At 36.2% G+C, this 13,075-nt stretch overlaps 1 protein-coding gene across 1 annotated transcript; it reads left to right on the forward strand.

Moving 5' to 3' along the window:
* The first annotated feature begins 8,083 nt into the window (after positions 1-8,083).
* On the forward strand, positions 8,084-9,046 carry LOC100765594 (olfactory receptor 13C8). Its single transcript, XM_027403587.1, has one exon. The coding sequence runs from the start codon at positions 8,084-8,086 to the stop codon at positions 9,044-9,046; it is 963 nt and encodes a 320-aa protein (XP_027259388.1).
* Positions 9,047-13,075: the final 4,029 nt, after the last annotated feature.

The following is a 13,075-nucleotide window of genomic DNA, read 5'->3' on the forward strand; positions in this document are numbered from 1 at the left end:
ATTTTTTTAAGAAATAAAACTAGAAGTTGTTTATGTATTTTATACACATTGTCCATAAAATAACCTGGAGGTGCACCTAATGTATGAATAGGGTATACTTCCTTTTCTAAAGAATTAGTTCATACAAAAATCTTTTTTTTTTTTTTTTTCCGAGACAGGGTTTCTCTGTGTAGCTTTGGAGCCTATCCTGGCACTCGCTATGGAGACCAGGCTGGCCTCAAACTCACAGAGATCTGCCTTCCTCTGCCTCCCGAGTGCCGGGATTAAAGGTATGTGCCACCAAAACCCGGCTACAAAAATCTTTTTATCCTTTATTAGGATATGCTGCAAAAGCCTTTATCACCACCTGAATATAATCAATGATTAATGGTTGATATCTGGAATTCATAAAAATTTTCCTGCTTTAATTAAGATATCTGCTCTAATATCAATAATTTTCTTGTGTTACTCAGCATGACATAGTCAGTGAAGCTTAGAGGTTATCTGTTGACCATTGTTACCTAAACAATGTGTAACTCCAATATTCCCAACCAGAAATGTCATGGTACTTCTAACTTAAGATGAAAAAAAAAAAGCTAGAGTCTAGTATTTTGTTATCTATTCAACTAATACATTTTTTTCTCTTTCTATTTCAGAAGAAATTGGAGTACATAAAAATGGAGTTTAAAGAATAAATTTTTTTGACATTGTCTTTGAAACTATTTAAATTATCCTTTTTTGGCCACAGTCTGAGAAGGTGATAGAGTATATATGATTGAAAATTGCTAATAATAATTCTTCTGATGATATAATGCTGAAGAATGAATGTGAATATTAAGAAATAATGAATTAGGAATAATTATGAATAATAGAACTACCAGGAAATAATTGATTAAATTTGCTTAAATACAGGAAAACATAAATAAAATAATATTTTTAGGAATTGTTTCATCTATTATTATTACCCAAACCATCAAAACAAACAGAACAAGGGTTAGCTGTCCTCCAAAATTAAAACAAAGAAAGAGTATATATTGAGTTGTTTGATTTAAAAGAAGGCAAATGTCATATCTAGAAATGTTATTATTCCATATTTGTAAAGCTTCCAGAAGATGAGGGAAGCTGAATGTGAGCAGAATTCAGAAAAGCAGCAGATAACCTTAATTCTTCAGAAAATATTCAAAGGTATTGCAAAAATAATGCCTTGGATATCATAAAAGTCCAATTATAAAGTATAATTAGAAGTATCAAAAACATTTAATTACAATGATGGGCACATTTGAATGAATCCCATACTGTTACCTTGGAAGAGCCATTGGGATTTTGGTATGAACAATTACTTCAAGAAATTTTTAGTTTTATGCCTTGTGGGAAGCATTAGTTGGCCCAGTTGAACATTACTTTAAGCTCCTTTTGTTATGGAAGAATGTGAAGCTATTTTGGGAACTGTAATATGCATATTATGGACTATATGGGAAGAATATTCTAGTGAAATGGAAGAGCACACATGGTACCAACTTAAATTTAAAGAATATGAATTTCAGGGCAACTGGAGATATTCATAGCACTCATGAAAATTCCTGCCATGTCTTTGGTCTGTGTATTAATCTATCCAAGGACATTTTTCACCCATAGATGTATATGAAACTCAGTATGACTGGTTATGGAAGGATGTCCAGTAAGGAAGCTGTGTGTCTATTCTTGATAACTGTAGACCAACCTATATTAGATATTTGCACTTTGAAAAGGCAAAATATAAATCTGCTCAATGGCAATTAACTGTATCTCATGTCCAGACAAACTGGATTAATAACAATAATGATATGATATACAATTTTAAACTCTTTAATGTTAGAATAGGGACTGGCAATATGGTCTGAAAGATAAGATTGGATGAGGAAAAGGAATACATATATGAGAGAAGCTACAGAACAGTTTATGACTCTCAAAACCTTGATTCCAGGTAGAAAAGAATATCTCATGACTCAGAAAGATGCTTGTTATGGGTTTGCATGTCTGACAATCAAAACAAATACCATAATCATCATTAAAGACTAATAGCAAAAATGTTATATTAATTTTAATGTTTATTATCCAGTTATGGAATACAAGTAATACAGAATTAGTTATGAGTCACAATATAAGATCACCTTGTGTGAATTGATACACAATGTAATAGGTCTATTGAAAATTAGAATCCCGTTGATTGAATTTGGTGATAATAATGGTGGGGATGGCAAGAAGTTGATGAGGTAATTCTCCCAACTCTCTCTGTGGTCAAATTTAACATAGATGAAGAAAGGGGCAGATTGGTATAACATAGATTATTGGGATTATTTTTATTAAACGTGGAGAACTTGTAGTGCTGATTGAAACATCTATTTCTTACTCTTTTTCTTCAGCCTTACTTTGGTGGTTTGCATTGATGAGTTCTGGAGAATCAGCTGTGGACCATGACCTGTGAAATTCCTTCCAAATATAAGTACTCATCATTCCTTCAGAACAGGTCATTCCTGATTTTCATGTTTTTAAAGTGGTGTTGTAGGGTTTTGTCACTGTGGTCGGTGAGGCAGGCTTTACATCTGTGTATGTCTGACTCTAGTGAGAGATGATGCCCTGCTGCTCATGACTATATGGGGACAGCAGCTGGATCTAAGAGTCTTATTGTACATGCTGTATAAGTATCAGCAAGACAGTCCAACTTTAGCATCTCAGAGTCTATATCTACAGTACAGGAATGATTCTCTAACTCACCACATTTTACTGAGAACACTGGTAAATACTTGAAAAGACTATGTAAATGAGTATAGTTATACTACTAATCTTGTGAAACTTTTGTTTTAGAAAATTTAGAACAATAAATGAGATTTTCTGCTTATGGTCCATTGGGCTTAAAATATTCCAGCACTGTGTTATTATTTATGACAGTATCTCTGCATTTGGATACCTATCATATGAACATACTAATTGCAAAAGATAATTGAGTCTGACAACGCTCTCCCTGGAGTTTTGGAAAGTTTTTCAGCTCTCTGTGTTTATGTTTCTAACTTTGTTAGAAATATTTGATCCCTCCCTAACTCACACAAATGATGATTTAAATTGTCTTCGAGTGCTAATGGCTGGCCCTTTGGAAGATGTTTCTGAAGCTTAAAATGTCAACAAACGTTTAGAGCATAACGAAAGAATCTCTGGCCCATTTTATATTTGTTTTTAAGATTCAGCCAGAATCTTTGGACAAGAGAGTGAGAGTATTCTACATAGGATCATCTATTGGTTTTTACCTGAGGAACAAACTACAGGTAAGTAGAAACCTGAAGAAAATAATGGGAGCACATCTCATGCTATCTTGTTCTCACCTTTGTCCCCTCACTGCATTCTGACAATACAGAGAATGAAGAGAGTTGCTTTTAGAACAGGATGCAAAATGCCTGCTAAGGACCAGACCCGACTTTAACCAGGAAAATCAACTACTCTTCAGGCTCAGGATCATATAATATGCTTTTTGTTTGAAAATACAGAGTTTGAGGTTATGGATAAGCTATCAGCTTAGATGCTTTATTTGGAAACATCTATTTTTATCCTCTAACATGGAGCTTTCCTCATTTGGTGTCCTAGAGATTTTCATTTCAGAACACAAGACATCATCCACTGGAATGCTCTTTAGTAAGAATCAATGTCATTTCAAGAAGAGGGCAGACAAAGATGGTCTTTGTTCATTCCAACTCAAGTTTAATTTCTTTTCCAGTATCATTTTTGCCTCTTTTAAAAGCATTCATTTTGTTCTATCCCCTATCTTTCCAGCAAACAGAATTGATCCTGGTGTCCCTTGCCTAGAACCTAGAAACAATGCAAAACAGATATCATGTCTTTTCTTCAAGTAACTTGAACAGTATTAGTACACTCACAATCTCCTGAAATTTTTTTCCACTCCAAATTTATGAAGCTGTAATACAACAATTTGATTTTTATCTCTGACCACAATGCCTGAAAAACTGCTTTAAGTAGTTGAGATATATCATTTGTATAGTTTACAGTGACTATTTGTTTCAAATTATGACAAAATATGTTTCCTATATCTGAATGTGAATGGATTCATATTATATATAATCCTCTGTAAATATGATTAACATAAACTCCCTCTTATAAAAACATTTTCTGGCTTTCCCTCAACTGGAATGACTATAATTAAAGCCTCTTTATTCTTGTTTATTATTTGGAAGGAACATTACTTTGGGTCTAAGACTCTTAACTGCAACTAATTATGACCCAAGGAAGAATCAAATGTGTTTTAAATTCCTACACTCTACCATAAATTCAGGATAAGTGATCACATCAGAGCTTAGCCCAGGCTAATGAGCCTCTGTTAGTGCCACATGTGAGCACACAAAGATGGTGGAAACTAGAAATTCAGCATACTGGCATCCAGAAGTAGCCAGGGTCTTTTATAAATATACACACTGACATGATAACTTATGATGTCCTGTAGACACTTGTGCCCCATATGAAAACCAGGGGCATGTCTCTACCACTGAGAAGTGCCCTCATGGTTTTCCTACTTTTCATGAGATAAGTGGGGCAAGAGCTGGGCAAGAAGACATTGATAACCTTTCTTTTACAAGAAAAAAAGAAAAAAATAGAATAATCCTGGATAACAAGAGAATTAGGTTCCTATGATGCCCAGGGCACCAGACCATGAACTTAACCAATAGGGTTTTTCCCTTCTGAGGTCCCTGGAGAAGTGACTTTCAAACTCAAAAGTGAAGTAGACCAGAAACCCCAGGGAGAATGAGGTTGTTTTGTTAGGAATGGCATTCATTTATTTAATAACTCAGTATCAGCCAGGATTGAGCTGGGAAGAACCCAACAAAGCTTTAGCCTAACCTACAAGGTGAAATGATGTAGATACACTTGGTCTCCATTCATAGAATTGAGCTGAGAACTCATAAATAATGGGCCCATTATCTTTTGCTATATGAAAATAAAAATTTGTGTCATCAAGTTGACCTAAAATGACTGTGTCTCTATTATCTAAAGGAGATGGATATTGAATCCTGTGTTCTATGCATCAAAGAAGGAAGAGATGCTTGCCCTGAGAAGTGAGTGCAGTGTTGAGTGCTCACAGCTGATAGTTGATGACAAGGGGACAGCTCTTTGGAATGCCCCTTATTAATCTATTCCTAGTGCTTTCATACTTAATGTGCCCTGGTCAAACTTCAGTGGCTCCCAATTACCATCACAACAAATTATAATTCCATAACATTACATTTATTACACTTCACAAATTTTCAAGTCAGCATTTCTTTCCTCATGCCCCTGAGTCTTGAGCTTCTGCTATACATTGTTTCTTCTGGAGATGGCTTAAAGACACAATGGCTTCAGTCAATTACCCAAGACTGTGCTTCTTAGCTCATGGAGACCATGTGATGAAATCCTGTGATAGTCCTTTCTCTCTGGACTCTCTGAAGTCTGTCTGTGCTTACTCATTGAGCAATTCAGAGGCTTCCTGGGGAGAAGTAAATGTTTTCCTACAAACATTCCTCACCAAAGAGCACTGCTGTGGTGCTGTTATCAACTCCCATATAGTGCTCTAGCACTCTACATATTCAAATGGATTCTTCAAAGAAAGAAGAGACCAGCCTCCTTCAAAAAGGGATTTCAAAATGGCTCACAGAATCTGTTATAAAGCAGGTTGCCACACTGCAGCAGAAGGAACAGAAAAGTCCGTGAGGAGCAAGCCTTGATCCTTCTACTGGGTGTGTTCTTTGTATACTTCATGAGCAAGGCAGCTTACCACCAGAAGGGGGTGTGAAGTCAAAAGAAGAAAGTTTCTTCTAGGACAGATGACTGAGTGAAGCCTAGTGACTCTGAGACTCTTAAGTCACTATGTTCCTCATCTGTCTCTGATTAGATCACTGACTGAGAAATCTGCCTCCTACTGACCCTAAGGGCTGCTTTTCATTCTGGGTCATTACTGACCAATTCTCCACTCTATGACTTTTTCTTTAGCTAGATTATGAATTGTAGTTTTATAATCATTGTTTCTAGACAAATTCTGATTTACAAATTATAGTTTTATAATCATTGTTTCTAGACAAATTTTGATTTACTCTTTCTCTTTTAATGCTTTTCTTTCTCTTCCAATCTATTATTTATTATTTTTATGTTGTAGTGGTAAATTTTCCCCCATTTTTACATTTACAGTAGTCTCTTCCACTAACACTGCATTATCAGTGATCCTTAAAAATATTCACATATGTATGTCTCCTTTAGTTTTTGCATGTGTTCTCATTGGTCTGATTTGTTTTTTGATTTGTGCTTTTGTAAGTTGCTCTCTACATTTTATTTTCTACTGTATGAAGTATTTTATGTGGTTTTTAAAATGCCTCCTTTTCTTACTTACATTCTAATGTTCCATTAATAATTTTCCCTCAAACTCACAATTTGTTTCATATTCAAAAACTGTTATCTTTTTAAAATTTAATTTAATTTTATTAACTTTGTTTCATACTAACCACAATTTCCCATCCCTGATTCCTCCTGTTCCCTTGCCCTGACTCTCATCTACCCTCGTACCCAACCCCTCCTCCTCTGTCACCATTCAGAAAAGAGCAGGCCTCCCATGGGCTTGAAGAAAACATGGCCCAGAAAGTTGAAACTCATAATTTCTTTAGATTTATCTAAAAAAGAACATGAATCCTGTTGAAACAGTACTTTAATCCCTATGTTTTATTATGCTGTATAAATCATAAATCACTTTTGACAATTTTTCAGTAATCTATTTGTGTTGTTGTAGATGTTAGGTTCATTTGTTTCCAATTTCTGAAAAGTTTTGCAGGTTCAGATCCATGTGACAGAGCTATTACAAGATCATGGGAGTTGTTGCTAGCCTCTTTTGGCTACAGGCAATGTCATGATCAATTACATCCTGTCAGCTTTCCCAATGATCTCACCTAAAATGGCCCCCCAGGGTGGGCACTAGATATTATCCTGCTTCTGTTGTAGTTCTTAGAGTACACACCTACCCACACATGCACACACCCCCCCACACACGGTGCCCTTGTAGAGGTCAGAGTACCACTTGGAGGAGTTGGTCATCTACTTCTACCCCGTGTGTCCTGGCTATAGAACACAGGTCATCATACATGATGGAGGCACCACTGAGCCATCTCACTGCCCCCCTATCCAATTTTAATGCAGAAAAGGCTTTCAAGTAAACAAATGGATCCTCACATTGGAATTTTTCCTCACCCCAGACTTGCATGTACTTGATATGTCTGTTTAAATGATAAAGTTGATCACTGATGGACATTTTTCAGATTCTGCACTACAGCATTTCTATAAGATAATGATTCTGAATATTTAGTATGTCTACAAAGCTACCTCCATGTTTTCTGCATGGGTGATAGACAAACCAACAAAACAAACAAACAGTAAATGAAAAGAAAGAAAAGGTGATGGTAACCTACTTGGTTATTTGGTTAATATCCATTAATAACTCCAATAAACTGAGACAAACATTGTATTATAGATAATTAATCATCAACATTTGTGCACCAAATCCAGGTTATTAGACACTCATTTCCAGTCAATTAAATCAGCACTTGTAGTGAAGGGCAGTAAGACTGTTTGGCTTCTAAAGATTTACACTCTTAATGGAGAAAATTCAGGTAGGCATTCCTTATTCAGAGCCTAGATTTGTGGTGACACACTTTAACACACAAAAAAGCAGAAAGAATTCAGCCAATTAGATTTACATATATTTGTGCACACACACATATAGTAATATAATCAAAGAAAAAAGTTTATTAAGTTGAGAGTAAGGAGATGTGAAAAATTTCAAGGATGGGTAGCTGGGAAGGGCTGGAGGAAGTAAAGGAATGAGGGAATGATGTAATTCTATTTCAATTGAAATACTTTAAAATTAAAATTCTTAATTAAAAATAAATAGTATTGAAAAAAATCTCCTTATTTATGCTGTGGCATCTAAATGCAGGCCATCAGCAACAAAGAATGTTATTATTTTATGAAGTGGCTCTTAGAAACTTTCATTAATATGTTTCTTTCTATTATTCCCAGAATTCTGCTGGAGGACGGGCATTTCCATATGGAGACAGTCAATGATTCCATATTGACAGAATTTGTCTTGGTGGGGCTTTCTGACCACCCAAAGCTCCAGAAGGTTTTATTTGTGCTAGTTTTATGCACTTATGTGATGATCCTTCTTGGAAATGGCATCCTTATCTCAGTAGTCATCTATGATGTGCACTTGCACACCCCCATGTATTTCTTCCTCTGTAATCTTTCCTTCCTAGATATCATTTATACAAGCTCTTCTGTCCCACTAATTCTTGGTAGCTTTCTGAAAGGAAGGAAGAGAGTTTCCTTCCCTGAGTGCATGGTGCAAATGTTCTTCTCCTTTGCCACGGGTGCCACAGAATGTGTTCTTCTAGGCATGATGGCACTTGACCGATTTCTGGCCATCTGTTACCCCCTGAGATACCCTGCCATCATGAGCAAGGGTACCTATGTGCCCATGGCAGCTGGATGCTGGATTGCTGGGCTTGTTGACTCATTGGTGCAGACATCTCTTGCAGTGCAACTACCATTCTGTACTAATAATATCATTCACCACTTTGTCTGCGAAATTCTGGCCATTCTGAAATTGGCTTGTGCAGATATTTCAATCAATGTGATTAGCATGGCAGGGTCAAATTTGCTTTTTCTAGCTGTGCCATTGTTAGTCATTGCTGTCTCTTACATTTTCATTGTTGGCACTATTCTGAGGATCCCTTCTACTGAAGGAAAACAGAAGGCCTTCTCCACATGCTCTGCACATCTGACAGTGGTGATTATATTCTACGGAACCCTCTTCTTCATGTACACAAAGCCTAAGTCTAAAGATACTTCTGGGTTAGGATATCAAAGTGTGATTGGGGCCCTCATCTCCCTCTTCTATGGGGTGATGACCCCTATGCTCAATCCTCTCATCTACAGTCTGAGGAACAAGGATGTGAAGGCTGCTGTTCAGAACATGCTGGGAGGAAAACGTCTTATAAAACATAAGTGATTATTTATACCATATGACTCACTGTTTCAAGTTGTTATAAATACAAAATTCATAAAGATTAATATGCAACATGAAAAACATTAAAATATTTTGGTTACTATTGTTACAATTAAGTTGTTTACATAAATGCAGAAATGAGACCTAGTGACATTTGTAAAATACCTTATTACAGAAATGCAAGAATGTTGAAAATATTTTAGTACTTTCTAGCAAGGAAAAATAAACTGTACAATGTTTAGAAAATATTAGGTAAAGTGGTTTAAGAAACACATTTATTTCAGGTCCTTAGAATCAGTTTATAGTCAGATGTTGGTGCACTTTTGATGAGTAGACAAAGTGTATATTAATCAGTATACAATATAAAACATTCATTTTATTTGCTAACTTCTTTATTATTTGTATTCAACACCATGTCCAGATGATAGAATCCTATATTTAGCCTACAGAAACCCAACTGATTACATGGTCTGAAACATAATAAGCACTAAATATTTTTAAATTATTGTATGAACCACCTGATGTATGATGCTAGAAATATATTTCTGTCATACTCAAAACAGCAATATTTACTAAAGGAGAAAACTGATAAGATTAAATATTTTAAATATACTGTATATACTGGTATTTTGTCACACAAACATTATTTAGTAGCTAAGGTATTACCTTTTGTTTTCTTTGTTATGCTCATAGTAACTGGGGGGGGTTACAGTGTTTTGCCTCCCAGCAAGGATGCTTTTCTGAGACTTTGTTCATAATGAGAATACATAGATCAAATGTCCTAATAATGCATGTGGTGTTGTAACATATTAAACTTTAGGTGACACCATAACACAACACACCTCTTGTATTTTGAGCTGAGTGCTGCCTGGAAGGAACATCTCATCCTGCTTTCTATGAGATCAGCCACTCTCTGTAAGCAGCAATGCAGCTACAAGTGCTGGTAACTGATAAAACTTGTCTTCAACAGTGAGCGACCAAAGACATTGAGACAAGTTCTTCATGAACTTTATTTGGGAGATCAGGGATGAAATTGATGGTCCAAAATGGAAATTATGCCTTTTTGTTGAACAGTGCAGTCATTTGAGATAGCACCCACTGGATCGATCAATAAAGACCCAATTTTCACTGAGGGAGTTATACTTAGTATCAAAGACTGCTACTCCCTTCTTTAACTCTGAGTGGTTGTGGTCATTGACTATGGAGTAAAAATCTAAAGAAAATGACTGCAGCTACTTGTTGTATGAGAAAGCTCACAAAACCTTTCTTACTAATGGCTTGTAATTCCACAAAGTAAAATGGGACAATTCAAAAAATAGACTGATTATCTCACATTTCTTAGTTATTTTGTCAGAGTCTATATGTCTCACATCAAACATGTCACAGAAGCAGTAAGGAAATATTTATTGTGGTAAACCATAGAGTTTTAGAGACTGTTACTGTGTCCTAACCATTCTAAATACACACACACACACACACACACACACACACACACACACACACACACACACACACACCTCTCTCTCTCTCTCTCTCTCTCTCTCTCTCTCTCTCTCTCTCTCTCTCTCTCTCTCTCTCTCTCTCTCTCTCATCTCTGTCCAGGGAGAAGTTACAAGCTCCAGCAAAGCTAGAAGAACTAATTAGGTCATCCCAATGGGAAACACCAATGTAAGACCACCAATGGGTCTTGAGCCTGGTGCTGGTTTGGAGATCTGGGCCCAGAACTCTTGCACTGTGCCTGAACACTAATTGAACAAACTGGGTTTTCAGAATTCCCATTTGGTTTGACAGGATGTAATTGGCACAACTGAACTTCAAACTCATACTGTGTACATCCTGGAAGCACTGGCTTGTGTATAACAATTGTCAGAGAAATTATATATTACATGTCCTAAACTTGTTGGTAGAGTAATTTGATGAAAGATGGGGTCACACAACTACTTCTAGATGATGCATATTTTCTAGTTCAATAGATTCATATGGACTACCACCAGCTAATAAGACTTCAGATCAGTGTCCCTTGTTCCAACTAAACATAGATACAAAGGCTCCTTGGGAAATATAATGTTTATTTTAATCATTTAGGGTTCAGACAAAAAGTTAAATATATAAAAATATACAGAATTGGCCACTTTATTGAGACTCCATGCACACTATAACCATAACCAAGGTAAGTAGGCCAAGACTATTTTGAAAGTAATAGTACATTAAAAGAAGTGTGCTATTTGGTATACAACTTTTAAAAAGCCACTTTGCCTGACTTCATTCTATATGTTTTAAGGTGATATATCAAGGTTAAAAAAAAGATGTTGAGAAGCTTCCATGTGACAATGAGAAGAAGGTATATTCTTTTGTGTTTGGATGGAATGTTCCATAGATGTCTGTAAAACCCAATCGCGCCATAACTTGTTAGTTCCTTTGTTTCTTTGTTAAGTTTCTGTCTGGTATTCCTGTCTAGTGGTGAGAATGGGGTGTTGAAGTCTCCCACTATAAGTGTGTGAGGTTTTATGGGTTTTTTTTTTGAGTTTTCCTAACTATGCTTTAGAAGAATGTATGTTCCATCAGAATGGGATTTATTTTTGCTCAAATATTCTATATCATCATAAATCTTTGTTGATTATCTTAATATTTGAGAAGGATGTAAGGCCATTATATTGTATTCTTTTTACCTGTTGAAAGTCTTGTGTTAGGAGACTTACCACTCAGAATTGGACATCTCTTGGATTAAGTTCAGCTTCCATCATAATGTAACTATCCCCTTATTAGAAATATTTTTATTTAGGTATGAATCCATTTGTTAGTCATTAATAAAGAAATATCAGTTTAAATAATTTGCTAGCATATATTTTCTGTCTTTTAATTTCAACACATGGAATATTCTCTAAAATTGGCCACATACTTGGCAACATAGCAAACCTCAACAGGTACAAAAAAATTAAAATAACCCCCTGTATCTTATCAGACCACCATGCTTTATAGACAAACCCTTATCCAAAGTTACCAAATAGCAGGGGGTGAACATACAAATTAATAAAATCAGAAATGAAAAGGGGAGCATAACAACAGACACTGAGGAAGTCCAGAGAATCATCAGGTCATACTTTGAAAACCTGTATTCCTCAAAATTCACTTATCAAAATTGAGTCAAGATAAGCAACTTAAATAGACCTATAGCCCCTAATGAAATAGAAGCAGTCATCAAAGATCTCCCAACCATAAAAAGCCTAGGTCTAGATGGCTTCAGTGCAGAATTCTACCAGAAATTCAAAGATCTACAAGGTCGACCTCAACTAACAATCTAAGCAATAGTCGAGAGGCTACCTTAAAAGTCCTTCTCTGGTAATGAGATTTATAGTCATATAAATGCCATCATATATGTCATCCTAGTGACCTCATCCAGTAGCTGATGGAAGCATAGGCAGACACTCAGAGCTAAACACTGAGTTGAACTCTGGAATCTAGCTGCAGAGAGGAAGGAGTGATGAGCAAAAGGGTCAGGACCAGGCTAGAGAAACCCACAGAAACTGCTGACCTGAACAAGGGGTTGCTCATGGACCCCAGACTGATAGCTGGAAAACTAGCATAGGACTGTCTCAGATCCCCAGAGGAAGTCAGTTTGGAGGTCTGGACAATCTACAGGACCACGGGTAGTGGATCAGTATTTACCCCTAGTACACAAATGAACTTTGTGAGTCCTCTCCTCATAGAGGGATACTCTTGCAGCCTAGACACATGGGGGAGGGTCTAGGTCCTTCTCCAAATGATATGACAGACTTTGAAGATCCCCCAAGGAAGGCCTCACTCTCACTGGGGAGCAGAAAGGGGTTAGAATGGGGGGGGGTCAATGGGGGACAGGGGAGGAGGGGAGGGAGAGAGAACTGAGATTGACATGTAAAAGAAGCTTGTTTTTAATTTAAATTTAAAAAAAAAACAAAAGGATGTTGAAATTAAAAGACAGAAAATAATGCTAGCAAATTATTTAAACTGACATTTATTAATGACTCACAAATGGATTTATGGCTAAATAAAAAT

This window comes from Cricetulus griseus, chromosome 2, assembly GCF_003668045.3.
Source record: "Cricetulus griseus strain 17A/GY chromosome 2, alternate assembly CriGri-PICRH-1.0, whole genome shotgun sequence".
NCBI lineage: Eukaryota > Metazoa > Chordata > Mammalia > Rodentia > Cricetidae > Cricetulus > Cricetulus griseus.